The sequence below is a fragment of the Rhinolophus sinicus genome, chromosome 12, assembly GCF_057876585.1.
Source record: "Rhinolophus sinicus isolate RSI-liver-muscle chromosome 12, RSI-T2T, whole genome shotgun sequence".
NCBI classification, from domain to species: Eukaryota; Metazoa; Chordata; class Mammalia; order Chiroptera; family Rhinolophidae; genus Rhinolophus; species Rhinolophus sinicus.
The window spans coordinates 18,372,683-18,389,831 of NC_142512.1; the positions used below are offsets into that span (position 1 = coordinate 18,372,683).

Sequence of the window (17,149 nt, forward strand, 5' to 3'; positions counted from 1 at the left end):
CTCTCCTATTGTTCTTTCCATGTCATTCATGCCTAGAACCATCAGAGAGCTGTGTGGCTAGGTGACATGTCGGTCCCTAGTAATACTGCTTTCACTGAACTGTACTTTTTGGTGTTAGGACATCAGCCTATATTAAGACGAATAATAACAAAGAGCCTAGGGAATCATTGCTATTTGTATTACATGATGTCTTCTTAGTGAAAACTCATGGGAGAAATTTCTACTTTTAGTATCAGAGATAGTCATGCTGTGTTTTGATTTTTCTTTTTTAACTTCTTGCACATTTATGAATTTGTTATTTAGAATAATTCTCTTTTTAATTGTTCCGGAGGTTAGAACTGAACTTGTAACTTCCTTGAATAAGTGTGAAGGACTTCCTGGCATGCATTTGTGTTGTGTCCTTACTACTAGTGACCTCTAATTTTCTTCTCTTTGACTCCTCTTTCTTGTTTTTAATTTATTTTATCTTGTAGTACAGTATATAACTTTGTATATTGCTTTAACTAAGTGGCTTCACAGTTTTATAGGGGCGTTTTCCTCTTTTCTCTTGCTTATTCAGTTGTAAAACCTCTTTCTCAGGTCAGCTAGTAATCTCTGAGGGGATCAAGCTTCCCCCATCCCCATTCGAGTCATTTCCTTAAATATTTAGTGAATACCTTTATATGTTAATAATTATTCTAGGCACTGCATATAGAAAGCTAAATGATATTGGTTCTTCGCTCAAAGTACAGCTCACAGTCTACTAGGAAAAATGGATAAGTAAATAAATACTTGCAACAAAGTGTTCCAAGTGTAATAATAGAAATAATGTACACTGTACAGAGGTAATACAGAGAAAGACATTGACTCACGATGAACAGGGAAAGCTACCTAGAAAGGTGATCTGTCCTTAGTTTTGAAGGATGAAAGAAGTTCTTTAGGTAGATGTGGGTAGCAGACTTTCTAGCAGAAGGAACAACACGTATTAAAAACATGGTGTGGTTAGAAACTGCGAGTGGTTGCTTCTGAGATTCCTAGCCAAGAGTCTGTCATTAGAAGATCTTAGGCCCTGGTACAGATATCCACATTGATGGTGTCTAATCAATCAACTGGAACTGCAGATTCACCACAAAGTAGATACTTCTGGGCTTTTGATTTGGCTCAAGCGTAGAAGTGGATCCTTCAGATGGTCCTTCTCTGCTTTATTTTATGCATTAGCAAAGGTTGAGTCATCCGAAAGTCATGCCTTCCATCATTCTGGGAAGCTTTCTGAGCCAAGCCCCAGCTTGGCTTAGGAATGAGTTATGCTTTGTGTTGTAACCATTGGCAATAAGTCCTGTTCTTGCCTTTCACATGCACAGTAGGGCTGCAACTGCTGAAGCATATGGGAAAGAGGAGTTGGAAGAACATCCTCTGTGGATTTGCATTTTTCTGGATTGTTTCTTTCTTGGGAAAGATGTAAAACCTTATTCTATCTAATGAGATTTTGAGCTGACTTGTGCTACAAATCTCCGACATGCCAGGTCCTAATTTGTAAAGCAAACTATGTGTAGTCAGTTGACATTCTCTCTGAGGAATTTCTTTGGCAGATTTTCCTTTAGACTTCTGGACAGATCTGTAAAACAGTATGGCTTTTAAAGTTCTTTGAAGTGACATGTATCAAAAGGTTGAATAAGGCACTAACAGATGCCCTCTGTCCCTGAGAAGCTGTCCCTTTGTGGCTAATGCAGAATAGGAGTCAGATATTCTGGATTGTATTTCTGATTTTTTTTTTTAATTTCCTTGAACATATTTCTTAATCTCTTTCCTTGGTCCTACATCTATAAAATAGGAATACAGTCTACACCATCAACAGGTCTGGTATTTAACACCATGTAGCTTTCTGCACCTGGATGGAACCCCAAACTTTTAGCACAGTGACCTTCGTTTCTATCACCTCAGAGTTAGACGCTTGCTGCGGTATAGGGCATGTGGGGCAAAGGGCATTGGCTGTGGAATAAAGATTTTTTGTGGAACAGCAGAAAAGATGATGATAATTAACAAAATACCTTTACTATGGTATAATATGCATATAGAAAAGTGCACCTGTCAGAGCCATATGGATTGATAAATTGTCACAAACTAAGCATACTGTGTAACCAGCAGAGTGATTGGTTTTTTGACTTGTGCCACTTTCATTCTTCCTTTTTAACTCTATAAACTCAAATTTTTCTTATGCATTTAATAGTAACAGTGACAGAGATAGAGCATAATAAATAAGTTAAGAAGAAGTAGTGCTCATGATTTTCCTGCTTTTTGGTATGCCTAAGATTGATTTTCACTGTTGAGAGAAGATAAGGAGAATTGGATCGAAGATAAGAAATTTGAAGGTGTTTGCTATGTTTTTTGAACTAGGTATGTTGGGTCTGGGAACCAGCACAGAAAAGATATGACTGACAAAAAACTAGATGGAAGCAGATCTTGCCTCCAGTCACAGTGAAACTGAGTCTCTCACCAAAAGTGCTGTGGTTTTCAGCCTTAATGTTGAACTATCCAGCTGTTGAGGGAAAAGTGACATCATGGCCTGCCTGCTTCTGGCGATGCTTGGGTCCAGCTGGGATGTGGAATTCCACAAGCTCTGCATTGCCATGTTTACGGTCTTGTCTTTGGGGTCCAGGTAAATGCCAGGCTGTACCAGGTCACAGTGTCCAGTGTATTTTAACAGTTTTCTTCTCTTTCTGCTGCGAGCTGCCAGTGAGGTAGAGGTGCCTCTGTTGATAAAGAACAGATACAAAAGTTCACATCCAAACCTGAATAGCCATTTTTAACTTGAAACACTTTTCCTAGGAGTTGATGCGCCAGAATCCTTCCCTTATTTGGTGCCTTGCTTACATCTGAAGCTTGTACGAGGTTGCCAGAGCTCTCTGTATGCTGATTATTTGCTTTTTGGTGCCCACAGCAGAGTGGTTTGTGAAACCTTTGTGACCACATCTTTCTTAAACTTAAGCTTTGTTCTCCTTTGGGTTCTTAGATTAGTTCTTACCCCTCCCTTTCCTGAGAGATTCAGGGGTTTTCCTGTATTGTAGTAGGTGAGGAGGCAGGAGGGTATGTTTGCAGATGTTGTTTTCTGAACTGTGCACAGTCCCTTGGTGGTAGTGTTTGAATGCACATATATTCTTTGACTCTTGAAGAACTGTTTCCTTAATAATAGGCAGATTGTGGATTTCCTAAGAAAAATGTTAGGGATTTTATTTTGTTAGTTTTATTACTACTGTTTTACTGTTATGGAAAACAAGTGTTTGTTCACTTTTCTCACTTTTTTCTCTCTTCTGACTGGCATTATCCTGGGATGCAGGTGTAAAGTGCCTCCACCGACTTGCATGATGGGATCTGGATGGGAAGTTTCTACTTCCCTTAATCTGCAAGACTTCTCAGTTGGTTTGACCTAGTGGTCTCTCCGTGACTGACAGCTGTTACCATCGGTGGGTTTTTGCTTGGGGTTGCTTTAGCTTTTGGCCATTTATAAACATCGTCATGTCTTTCTTGGTTCTGCTAGAAAGGTTGCCTTTTTTAAAGGTTATAAGATGAAGAGCTCAGACTCTGGCGCCAGGTTATCTGGGTTGACCTTGGGCGAGTCACTCAACCTCTCTGCTCAGTTTCCTGATCTGTAATATAGAAATGATAGTAGTACTTACCTCATAGGATTGTTGTGAGATGAAATGAGTTAATAGACATAATGTGCTTAGAATAGTGCCTTACACATGAAAGTGCTGTGGAAGTTTTGACTATTATTATTCAGGTGGTTGAGTATGACACTTGCTTTGTTCAGCAGGGAAAACTTGAGCTTTTAATGTCTGAATTGTGTCTTTGAGCATCTTGGCGTACTGTTAACTTCTAACAGCGCCAGCTCTATAAATTCAGCCTGTCCTTAGTTGGGGGCTGCCCCCAAACTTCTGAAAAGTGCAACCCAGTAGTTAAAATCAGGTGTTAGGCCACACTGCCCACACTGTGTAGATTGTATATCTGAGCAGAAGAGTGGAATACTGATTGATTTTCCCAGTCCTTTGTATTTTAGAGTGTCTTTTGCTCCTACCGTATGGCAAGCTAGAAATTGTAAAAGTATTGATATTGTAATCTTGGGAGCCAACTCTCTCACGTCCATCCATCTCATCGTCCACTCATCCATCACCTATTGATAATTCCTATGTCCTCGGATATTAAAAAGAATCATTCTCACTAAAGGACATCACAGTCTAGAGCTGTGCTGACCAGTATGGTAGTTACTAGCTGTATGTGGCTGTTTAATTAAAATGAAAAATTCAAAAATTCAATTCCTCAGTCACACTAACCACCTTTCAAATACTCATTACCCACATGTGGCAAGTGACTATACTGTATTGGACAGTGAAGATAAAGAACATTTCCATGATCATGGAAAATTTCCATGGGCAGAGCTGGTCTAAAGATAAACATGTATGTATATAATTAAGATGTACTGTGGTGCCTACCATTACGGAAGTGTATGAAATATTTTCTGAGCCTTGAGGATAAAGTATGAGGTTCAGCCTGGAAGTAGAGGGTTAGGAGAGGTTTAAGCAAGGAAAGTAGGACTTGACTGGATATAGAAGGGAGTGCATGAGAAGGCATCAGATGGCGATTGGGCAGTGGAAAGAACGTGGTGAATTCAGGGCACCACGAATAATTTTTTGTTGTCGAAAGGTAGACTGTATCAGCAAGAAGGCAGGGGAACAGCCGAAGACCAGGCTAGAAAGGCTATTTGTTCAAGTATTTGTTGGTTACATTCTCTGCGCCCTCTGTGGTGAACAACAGCCTTGCTCTCAAGGTGTGTGTGTGCGTGCACGTGCACACAAGAGTGTAAAAATGGCTGATAAGTGCTATTAAAAACAGGATAAAGTAGAGCAGTGGTTCTCAGACTTTGCTGCACAGTACAGTCACTGGTAGCTTTTAAAAATCCTGATGCCCAGGTCTCACCCCCATGCCAAGTAAATCAGAATATTTAGCGATGGAAGCCAGGCATATGTATTTTTTAAAGATCTGCAGGCAAATCCAAGAAGCTGTAAAGTTTGAGGATCACTGGGCTAGAGAGTAAATACACAGGCCCCCAAGTGGGAGCATGCTTGGCACATTCAAGGAACAGAAGGCCGCAGGAGTGGACATGATTATTGTATTGGCCTTGTGCAGGCCATTGTAAAGGGTTTGGCTTTATTCTGACGTTAACTGTGGTGTCGTCCTGTCCATTCTCTTGGGCAGATGGAACTGCTGTTACTCAAGAGCCGAGTCCTTAAGTCCTGATAGAACGCTGTCTGCCTTTGAATACCTTTGTCTGGGTTTTGCTAAATTACCCTCCCCAAAGAGATAGACTTAAATTCGTACAATAAGTGATAAGTATGTTATTTTTCTACAGCATTAATATTAGTACTGTACTATTTTTCTTGTTTTTGTGTTTCTTGGATCATATATTTAATCACTATAAAATCTATATATTTGAGTAGGTTTCAACAGTCACTGAATATGTACTAAGTACCAAACACCATGCTAGGCCATTTAAAAATATTATTGAAAGAAAATAAGACATCCATATTACTTCTAAAAATGAAATCAGTGTTTCATTTAGTTTGAGTCTTTTTCTAAAGCCTCATACTTGGTTCTGAACCACTGCTGGTCTCTGTAAATTTAGTTAATTAGAACTGGAACCACTGGTAGGTAGGAACAGGGATCATAATTGTCTGAGTGTGGAATGATCATCTGTCTCCATTGTCATTGGATGATTGCAACAGCTTCTGGGCTGGTCTCCTGGCCTCCACACATTTGACCCCGTCGGCCCCCCACCTCCCCCCCCATAAAAAACCTAAAATTTCTAATTAGTAGCTGGAATGTCCTTTTAAAAATGGATGTTTGCTCACGTCACTTCCCTGGCTTTGATTAAGGTCAAACTCTTTAACAAGGACGTCCACAACTTGGTCCAGCCTATTTCTCCAGCCTGCCTCTTTCAGAATCACTCACTTGGCCTTGCCAGTCTCTCATATACCACTCTTGGAATTGTCACACACACTGTTCCCTTTGTTTATGACACACAAGTATGACTCCATACCCCTCCAAAACCAATTGATTAATTTACCCTACCTTCAGGTTTCAACTCAAGGGTCTCTTCCTCTGGAGATCTCTGATGCTCTTGTGGGAATACCAGCATCCTGTACTTCCCCAGTCACGGTCCTTTATAATTGTGTTACCCACGGAGCAGGGATTATCTCTGCCTTGTTCATAGTTCGCGCACAGTGTCGTGTACATAGAAGGTGGGGAGGAAGTTTTTGTTGAATGCATAAATGAATGGGTGGAAAGTGTGAAAAGGACCTCACCGTCCTCACACTCTGTTGACCCATTCATTTGTAAGGTAGGTTTGAGCTTGTGTGTGTGCCTTTGGAGAACTGTTTTCTGGTTGCCCACCTGCTAGCCGAGTGGGAGGGTCCGCCATTTCCTCTTGTCTCTCACTTGGTGCAGTCCAGACCCAGGGTATAGCGAGGTGGATAGGCTGAGAGTTCCCAGGCACTGAGAAAGATGAGTCAGAGAGAAGAGTCATTCAGAAAGCAACACAGTCAGAGCAGAGTGCTGCCCTTTGGGTGAACTTTCTCTCTTTCTCTGTATACCTGGAGGTACTAAGCCGGTGACATTTCTGAGTTGGTTGCTGTAGGTTGTCAGACTACAGCACAGGATTCGTAAACCTTAAACTGGCACTTTCCCTGGATTAGGGATGTTTGGGGAGATGTCCAGGGGCCCTCAGGCCTAAGTGAAATCTTTTTGGGCTGGTTGTGTTCTTTTTCTACCTGGTCACTTAGTCCCATCGTAGCTTCCAAAGTAAAAACCTGGAGCACCATGTTTATATTTCTCTGTAGCCTTTGGGGCATTTGAGTTCAAAAGCTTTGAGAGCAGCATTTTTGACCTTTGATGGGGGTGTGTGTGTACGTGTACGTGCGCGTGCGCGCACCACATAGAATAAGATGGTGCTTGCTCAGAAGCTGGCAAGAGGGTTAGCTTTAGTTAGAATTAGACGTTTGTGGGCTTTTAGAATTGGAAGGAATAGTGTAGATTGGTGATTCTCCTGAGGCGGTAGGAGGTAGGTAGGTACGTATCAGAATCTCCAAGGAGGTGGGGGTTCTATTAAACCACACTCCTATTCACCACCCCGCCTCACTGCTCAGCTCTTGAGAATCATTGCTGTTTCCATCCTGTGTGTGTGGTGGCCCTCAACTGTTGTGCAGGTACAAACATTTTTGAGACACCAGTGTTATAGATGACCTAGCCCAGAGATCAGACTTTTTCAGTAAAGAGCCAGATAGTGAATATTTTAGTCTTTTGGGCCATCCACTCTCCACTGTAGCTAATTAGCTCTGCCTTTGTAGGGAAAAAATACCTACAGACAATACCAGGGGTGCCAAAAAAATGTATACACGTGACTTGTATTTATCTTTTGTTCTCGGTATATATTGAGTATTACAATTTTAATAGTTTATTCCTTTCTTAAAATGTGAATACGTTTTTTGGCACCCTCTGTATTTAATCAGACAAGTGTGGCTGTGTTTCAATAGGACTTTATTCATGGACACTGAAATTTAAATTTCACATGTCATGAAATAGTCTTTTGATTTTTTTTTTTTAAACCATTAAAAAATATAAAATCCATTCTTAGCTCATGGGCCATACAAAAAGCCAGTTGCAGGCTAGATTTGACTGTTGGGCCACACTTTGCTAACCCCTGATCCAGCCCAGTGGTTCCCAAATTGGCTGTCTTTCAGAATTACCTGGAGACTTAAAAAAAAAAAAATGCTGAGAAGTCCCCTTCCGCCATCCCTGAGGATTCTGATTCTGTAGGGCTAGAGATTCTGTATTTTTAACAGGAGCTCTTGTGATGCACACATACTCAGAGTTATAGCATCACGGATACTGATCTCACTCAACCTTCTCGTTTTATAGTTGAATAAACAGCTTTAGAAAGATACGTGACTTGCTGATAGTTATATAGAAAATAAATGGCATAACCAAAATTTGAACCCAGGTCTTTGACTAAGGTTAGTGGTCTTTGTACCATTCTCTTCTCTTCTCCTCCCAATAAACAAATGAGCAATAAATACAGAACAGTCACAAAATTGTGGTTCCTTCCTTTCTGTATATGTACCGTGTTTTCCCGAAAATAAGACCTAATGGAAAATAAGCCCTAGCATGATTTTTCAGGATGACATCCCCGGAACATAAGCCCTAATGCGTCTTTTGGAGCAAAAATTAATATAAGACCTGGTCTTCTTTCGGGGAAACACTGTAGTGCCAGTTTCCCTCCTGAGAGCCTGCTGGGTTCTCTAAGCTCTGCTGCCCCTCTGCTTGCTGGCTGGGTTTTCTGGAGCTGACTGCTGATTTGACATTTAGCCCAATTTCCCTCCGGTCTGCTGGCTTTAAGTAGGAGAGATAATGAAATAATAGCCAGTAAATTGCTTTAATGTAAGACTTTGTTGAGGCAGCACTAAGCTGCAGTGTGAGGGTGAGAGCCGTTGTTTCAAGGGGTGCATTAGTTGGAAGTGGTGGTTTTAAGAGGCATGTTTTACACTTGAATTCACATGGCTCAGGTCCAGCAGTCTAAGTAGGACATCGCCACATGGAACTTGTGCTTAATTAGAGCTAATTGAGCTGTCATCCTGCCCAGAACAATTCAGGGGTGGAGAAACTAAAGGTGAGGAGTAATCACCATTCCTGCTCCACCTCAGCCTCCGTGTGGTTCTTTATGTCCTAGAAAGAGGAATGCTGAAAGTCTTCATGAAAAAAGTTGTCCTCTGCTACGTGATTATTACATTACTGACTTACTGATAGGGTCCCACATTTTGTGTGCCAGCCCCCCCTTCCTCACTTTCTTTATCACCTCCTTAGATCTCACCTCTCACAAAGTCTCCGGGGCTGAGGGACACTGCCCCCTGGTACCTTTGTAGCCCTCAAGCCTCCTCGTAGGTTTTGGAGCATAAATGAGAAGTTGGCAAACTGGTATGTTATTTATCTTTGTTGGACTACAAGTTCCTTAGCATTGGGGACCCTGTCTTGCTGGTTTGCTCTTGACTGTGCCTGGCGTGGGGATGGAGGTGGCAGTGTCCTCTTTGTGCTCAGATTCTCCTCCACCCTGTGATCGCAGTGTTTTAGGGAGACGAGAAGTGGCCTTTGCGTGCTCTGAAAGTCACGGACATTTGCTAGCAGGTGCCATTGAAATTTGGTCTCCACCTATGTTGTCTCACATCCAAGAGGATAGAGCCCCCTTTTTCAAACACACCAAGTATTTTTATTTTAATACGTGGTATATAAAAGGACCAGATGGACCAATTAAAGAATGATAATTTATGCTCCCTAAAACACTTTAAAAATGCACATTGGCATGTCTTTTAATACTGAGTCCTCTTACTATCTTTAAAATGATTCACTTTTTAGAAATCCAGTTTTCCACACAACTGTTTAGAAGCAGAAGCAACTATTTAGGAATTGAAATTGGGCATATTTTAGAATCTTCTTGTCTTGTATTGTATTTCTGCCTCTAAGCAGCTTCCTTCTCCTTCCTTGCTCCACAGTTTGCAAAGCACTTAGGCAGTTCTGAGTGATAATTACCAGGGCTTGTATAAAACATTTACTCCTCAAAATGCTTTAATTTGTATTATTTATTTTGTCCTTTTCAGCTCTGAGTTAGGTAATGTCAGTGACAGTCAAGGAACAACCCAAACCAGTTTACTCATCATCCCATAGTTAATGGCAGGACGAGGCTTAGCCATCCAGCTATTGCCATTAGTGTCCCTTTGGGTCATTGCTTTCAGATGGTATAATAAAGCTCAGGAGTCCATTGTGACTTGCGTTTGGACTTGAAATAAGGAGCCAGGAACCCTTTAATAATTCTGACACTGTCTCTCAGGGATATACCCAAGAAGCTTTTTTAGTTTCTGGTGAACAATACATAAATGTGCATGAAAGATCTGGAGACGGATAGTCTCCTCATTCCAGGAGCAACGTTTCTTTCTCTACCAGAGGGAGACCATCTGAGTGTATTGTTAAAAAACAAAAAGTTGCAAAAATGAAAGCCATTCCAGAGGCTTTCTGTGTTGCAGAGGGAGGAAGCTCAAACAGACTTTCCTCACCATGGACTTTGTGTCAATTAGCTTTTCCCAAAGTTCTGCCTCAGTTCTAGCGGGACTTCATATTGTTACGTGTGGTATTGCTTAGACCCATATTGATCAACGGGTAACAAACCTACTTGGTAACAAACCTACTTCCTCAATATAAGACGCCTTACCTCTCTAGAATGCATCTACATTTTTAGCTCCTTCCCTCCTTGAAGTGTTGGTGACGATAGAGAGAAACTATAGTTGACCCTTGAACAACGAGGGTATTAGGGGCACCAACCCCCTGCACAGTCAAAAATCCACATGTCACCTTTGACTCCCCCAAAATGTAACTACTAATAGCCGGCTGTTGACTGGAAGTCTTAACCGATGATATAAACAATTGATAATACATACTTTGTATGTTAATGTATTATACTTACATACTGTATTTTTGCAATAAAGCAAGCTAGAGAAAAGAAATTTTACTAATAAAAACATAAGGATGAGAAAATACATTTATAGAATTTATTTAAAAAATCTGTATAAGTGGACCCATGCAGTTCAAATCCATGTTGTTCAAGGGTCAACTACATATGTGTTTAGGGTGACAGATACTTTCAGACTAAAAGTAAAGCAGTGGTTCTCATTAACCAAGGTCAGAGAGAAAGTGTGTATAGTTTGAAAATGTTCCTAAAGATTCCCTTCACTCTCACAAGTAGAAATACAACGCATTGAAATCCACTTTCTACTACATACAGTAAAATATAATAATGGCAAGTGCGTATTCAGGTAATTAAGTGGGCTTCATCTGCTACCCTAAGGAAAGGATCTTTGGGAAGCATAGATGGAACCACAATATTCAGAAACTTGTTGGTGCTCCCACTTTACTGCAGGAGGCATGGTGGGTCACACAGTAGAGTTTCCTACCTAATGGGTAAAGAAAACTTAGAAGTAAAACTGAACTGTTTTTCAGTTGCTCTTACTCCATCAGCCCTTCAGGAATAAAGCTCACTAGTTCTCTTCCTGAGATAGAGGCCTCATAAGAGAAGAACTTCTTGGAATCAGAAGACCTGGGTACAAGTTCTAACTCTGGCATTTACTGATTTAAGTTCCTTAAGTTTCTGAGCTGCCTTAGGGTTTGGGGGATGATAATTGGCTTGAATGAGAGGGGGTAGTTTTCTGTTCCTCCCGGAGTATCCTGTATGTATAAATATAACCAGCTCTGAAGGATTTCTCCTGGTAATGGATGAGTTAACCAGTTTCTGATGGACAGCTGTGGAAAAAGGGATCCTCTAGTTAAAATAGGAATAGAGAGAATATATATATTTTACCTTTTTAGTTTGAAATAATTCCTTACCTGTAGAAAAGTTGTAAGAAGAATACAAAGAACTCACATATAGCCTTCACTAGATTCTCCAGTTGTTAACATTTTATTATCTGCTTTATCATTCATTGGGAGAGAATGTTCAGCTAACAGTTTAGTGTTTACAACATCTCAAGCATGCTTTTACTTGCCTTATCTCATGTACCAACCCATTAACATATGAGTACTGTTATCTCCATGTATAGAAAGAAAAACTTAGGGAGGTTAGGTCAGTTGTCTGAGGTCCCACAGCAGGTTAGTGACAGTGGTTTGACAAGAAAGTCCATGTTTTTCACCACCTTCCTCTACTAGCACCCTGTTCCCCTGAAAATAAGACCTAGCCGGACAGTCAGCTCTAATGCGTCTTTTGGAGCAAAAATTGATATAAGACCTCGTATCATATCATATATCATATCATATATCATATCATATATCAAAGACCCAGTCTTATAGTAAAATAAGACTGGGTCTTATATTAGTTTTTGCTCCTAAAGATACCTTAGAGCTGATTGTCCGGCTAAGGTCTTATTTTCGGGGAAACACGGTAGAGCTAGACGCGTTCTAGCCCAGGTTTTGCCACTAACAGTGGTCTAACCATTGGCAATTTATTTTGCAGCAGTTCCTCATCTTTTGCTTCTGTTCATGGCACCCAGTATCCCTGGCCCTGACTCACCTCACTGTAGAGACAGGTTAACTTCAGCGAAGTATCCTGAGCTTTTTAACTACATAATTTAATGTGTGATGTAGTATTGCTGATTAAATATAATTTGTTTAAGCGAAAGTAAAGGCCAAAGCTTATATGCAGAGTTTGCTGTTGAAGTCATTGTTAGGATGAGCATACGCTGTTTTGCCACACCCAGCTTCCACGTGAAATAGATGGAATGGCCATAATTTGATTGGTGTTCTGTTTTGCAAGGGGATAAACCAGAAAGGTTTTTTTCTGTTGCTCAAAGTATCCAGGAGTGCTGGACTGTTTCTTGCCCTACCCACCCCCTTCAGATCAAGATTCTTGACTGGCTGTAGGGCTCTGAGCATATTGCTTCTAGGAGACCAGGGAAGAGGACAACAAGGTTTGGCCTTTTATTATCTCCACTTTTTTTTCTTTGGAGTTTAATTTTTTCCCCACCCTTGTTTTGCTCAGAAGAATCTCCCCCTCAGTTTTAATAGAATTAAGTTTTTTAGAACATTGAACTGAGATTATAAATTTGTTAGCTCATGGGCCAGATGTGGCTGGCAAATTTGTGTCTTTGACTTGCCTAATGTTTAAATATTTTTCATTAGTAGCCAACATTTAAAAACCAGAGGATTTCACATAAAAACCCAGCTTTCAGCTTTTCTTTAAAAGAAAAAAAAGGAAAGGAAAGAAATGATAATACTGGGTCCACAAAGAACAGAACTGGAGTGGACCAGTCACAGATTGCTATTGTCCCCAGCAGCCAGCCTATTTCAAACCTGGCCCCTTATGGACACTTGAATTTGAGCTTGAACTTGAACTTTAGTCTTAAAAGATGGAGACGTATAATTTGATGAGTGGTGGGTCACCTTACCCTTTTCTACCAAAGACGAGTCCTGCTTTCTTAGGTATATAGAAAAATAGCTCATAACTAATATTAGGGACATATCCAGAGTGAGTATCAGCCCTGTCCTCGTCAGTGTTTCATTTCCATCATTTTGGGGCCAGAGTGACTCCCAGATCTCAGAGAACTGCAGGCATCTTCCTTTCGACTCAACTTAGTTGAGATTCAATGCTTCATTCCCGGCACACAGGCACCGCTGCCAGCAGAGGGTGCTGTTCGTTCACTGAGCCTGCCGTCATTTTGGCTCAGCTAAGCAGCAGCTGTTGGGCATGTGCCCTGGGTCTGTGTGAAAGTTTGGGCATGTCCATTTGGTTCCCATCCCTAGTGCCCACCCCTTAGACCCTGGCCAGGTTATTGTGTCACTAGGGACTCTGTTCAGTAACAGGAAACTGGGGAAAGTTTAATTGTTTTCTCCTCTCTTTTTCCCATGCAGCTGAACAAAAGGTTCATCCTCAGTTTTCTCCATGCCCATGGGAAGCTGTTTACCCGGATTGGGTAAGTGTGCAGGATGTTTATTTTATTTTCCTACATTACAAGTCATTTTGGAATTTAATATTGTTAGCAACTAGACTGTGTTTGTAACTGAGGGCACAGGGTGTGAATTCTGAGAGGCCTCCACCTTCTCTTCCCTTCACTCAGTCTCCTGCTGTGCTCATCAAGTTTGGGGAATGTGACTCTCCATCCGTCTGTGTCTTCTTTCTCTACCTTTACTAAAGCCCCCTTTTAAGCCCAGTCTTTTATCAACCCCCCACTCCTAATCCCTCTGGGTTTCTCTTTCCTCTGCCTTCCAGCTCAACCCCTAGTGAGCTCCTCAGAGAAGTCATGCTCAGTTCCTGGGTGCGCTGTCAGGGGTCCTCCTTGGGGAAAATACTGCCCACTTATTTTCTCTTAAAGAGAAGAATTACGTTTTCTTCCCTCCAACATTTTCTCTTCCTCATGACCCATACCCCTTCCTTCTGCGCTCAGGTTCTTGCATTATATTGCCAAGCTCGGTAAATGCTAAGACTTCTCCATGGTTTCACCATCGATGGTGGATTTACATAAATCTCAGGGAAGGTGATGTGGCAGAAAACAAAACAAAACTGTTACTTCACCCATTCAATCCCTGGAAAGAGATCAACCTTTGAGTGTTCCTTTGTTGGATCAGTGTTTTTCCTCACTGCATAAAACCAGTGACCCTCAAGCCTGACTAGTGGCCGCACACCAGAGCGGACGTGTGCTGAGTGCTGCTTCCGTCTCGGAGCGAACTCGGTGGCTGTGCTCGCAGACAGGCCTTCTGCTGCATTTTAATATTTTCTGAGTTGGAGTTTTATTGTGAGCTACCCTTTGAGGTGATTTGTTTTGTGTTATAGGTCCCCCAGTTGTTAGTGTTCCCCTTTCACTTTCTGTCATAACCTTGTAAGTTTATCTGTAATGCTCTAGAAGGTTGCCTTAGTGGGAGACGCTTTGTCCTGCTTGAAGAAACACTGTGCCATGGATGGTGAACTAGAAAGTGTGCCTGTTACATATTCATTTGTCGTCAGTGTGGGCAAGAGTGACAGTGATGGTCATCACAAGGGTAGTCTTGATTTTTAAATGACTTGGGAAACTTCGAGTAGTGCCAATAGACGCATCTCTATTAGTAGAAATAAGTGTGAAGCAATTCACTTAGGAAAAGTGAACTAGGTGCATCAGTAGCTCCCCTCTTACCACCTCCCTACCCCCGTGTGAGCTCTACTCTGGCAGTTGTCTTTGCCTAACACTGTTGTATCCCTAGAGCCTGGCATGTAGTAGGTGCTCAGTAAGTATTTGCATGAATGGGTGAATCGTTATGGAAATGGATAGACTGTGACAGACTGGAGAGAAGGATCTACAGTCGTATTTTAGTAGGTTACAGTGAACTCAGGCCCATCTTTAGTCATGTAAAGCTGCAGTTACAGGTGGGCAAGATACCAATATCGTTTTATAAAATAACACATCATAGCAAGACATACTGTTGAGCCGCACTTGAAATAGCTACTGTGGTTCTTTTATCTCTTCATCATCTTTCTTAGTTCCCGTTTTTAAAATCTTTCTTTCCATTCTTAGCTTTCCACTCAGTTTTTGTCTCCTTTTTCCCTTTTCCTAAGTGTGTTCTTTACATTTTCATGTGCCATGTTGCTCTGAGTCAGGATTTCTCAACCTCTGTACTGTTGATGTTTTTCTGTGTTGTAGGGAGCTGTCCTGTGCGTTGTAGGATGTTTAACAGCATCCCAGGCTTCTACCCACCACATACATGCCAGTGGCATCCCTTCTCCTCTCCCCTCGTCATGACAATTAAAAATGTCTCCAGACATTGTCAAGTGTTCCCTGGGGGTAAAATTGTTCCTGGTTGAGAACCACTGCTCTAGGTATTTGTTAGCTCTGTTAGAGACGAAAGAAGTTCTAAATCTTGGTCCAGAATATAGGAATATGTAGGATATATAATATTTTTTTATCAAGTTAAGCATTAGTTAGAACCTTATTTTTTCCCCCTTTTAAAATTCTCACATTCAGATACATGTATTTTGGAGAAGGTTTGGGAAAGAACCACAATAATGATTAAAAAGCTAGAACATGATTTCTGAGAGGAAAAATTAATCTTAAGAAAATTAAGGTAAAAGAACAATTATTTAAAGACAGCTGTGGATTCTTCTAACAGTGTTTAAATATAAAAGAGTCATAACCAGATACTTTTGATTTCTGTGGGATGACAGCAAGAGAAAATAGGCTTGTGTTGCAGCTGGAGAAATTTGGGTTCGGTGTAAAAAAAGTCACAGAGGGAAGATGTTCAGGAATTTTCTTCTCTGGAAGCTTGTGAAAAAGAATAGATTATCTCTTTGTAAGAGGTGGTTTGCTGTGGTCCAGATTATTTTTCAGTATCTCTTCCATTTCTACATATGATATGTTCTGTTGGCAAAAAGATAAGGCCAGTCTACTTCACCTTCATAAAAAATGAGTTATAGTGGTGTTCACATGAGGGAAGCGTATGTACGTTCTGGGCACTCCGGCCGCTCCATGAGTGTTCCTCTTATGCTCTCCTGGAGGTAAAAGAGAATCGAGCCCCATATTTATTTTGGAAGGCAGAAACAGCAATAACTTTTCTATTCGAGAAAAAAGAAGTATAGAAGCTGTAAGACTAGAAAAGCAATGAGCCCAAACCACACACAACAACATGGACTGTTGCCTAATTACCAAGAAGATGTGAAATGTGGGAGGCGTTGAAAATGAATTAAGAGTGAGGAGATTGTAATGGGGAGCAGCTGAAGACACATCCACTGTCCCGCCTGCCTTTGGAGAAAAGCCCCAACGTTGCTCTCCCAGTTTTCATCTTGTCTGTGCTGAGTGTTCCAGATTGCATCAGTATATTCTTGAATGCCTACTGTGGGCAGCACAAGTCTCCATACTCTCAGCATCCAGTGAAAAAGAGGCTCGGAGTGTTTGGTGGAATCACGTGCCAAAAAGAATTTGTTTTTCAACATTAACTAGTTACAAGGCCTCAAGGGTGAACAAGGCAAAGCCTCTGTGGGCTTTGGTTTCCTTATCAGTAGTTTAAATAGATGATATCCAAGGTCCATTCCAGTCCTGATGGTCTGTAGCACATACGGGTTTTTTTTTCTCTTTCACTTCTACACTTGTCACACAGATTAGTTGTTTTTTGGGTTTTTTTATTTGTTTGTTTTTTGCTACTGGCTTGCTTCTGTCTTGTTCAGTTTTTAAAAATTTAAGAATTTGAGAAGACTTAGGAAAGCCTGACTCTTCTCTGAGGAGAATGTTGTCTAGCTCAGCTGTGTTGCTCAGCATCTGAGAGGTTGCGTCTTGTGTCGTTAGTCACTGAGTCCCTCCCAGGTTTGGGTCTCAGTGTTGTATGAAAGATTGGTTTCTTGAAACTGCCATTCTAATGAGACAGGGTGTCTCTAGAGATCAATTCAGAAAGTAGTCACTTCAGTCAGTGAAACGCACATCCTGAGAATGATTGTATCTTCTGCAGTTTTAAAGGATAGGGACAGAATCCTCTCAGGAAGAGGAGTCAGTCAGGGGTGCCGAATGGCTCCTGACAGACACTGCCTTTCCTGTTGAGAGGCAGGCAGATCAGACCTGCGCTTGGACTCCAC

The 17,149-nt window shown here is 41.2% G+C and overlaps 1 protein-coding gene across 3 annotated transcripts in view; it reads left to right on the plus strand.

Annotated features, from left to right (window-relative positions):
* The window catches only part of SMG6 (SMG6 nonsense mediated mRNA decay factor), a 189,164-nt gene that overhangs the window by 27,355 nt on the left and 144,660 nt on the right, over positions 1–17,149 (plus strand). For all 3 annotated transcript variants that reach the window (XM_019755458.3, XM_019755460.3, XM_019755461.3), the window contains exon 9: positions 13,471–13,532. In XM_019755458.3, coding sequence (XP_019611017.2) covers positions 13,471–13,532 — 62 coding nt within the window. The remainder of the gene's footprint in view (positions 1–13,470; positions 13,533–17,149) is intronic.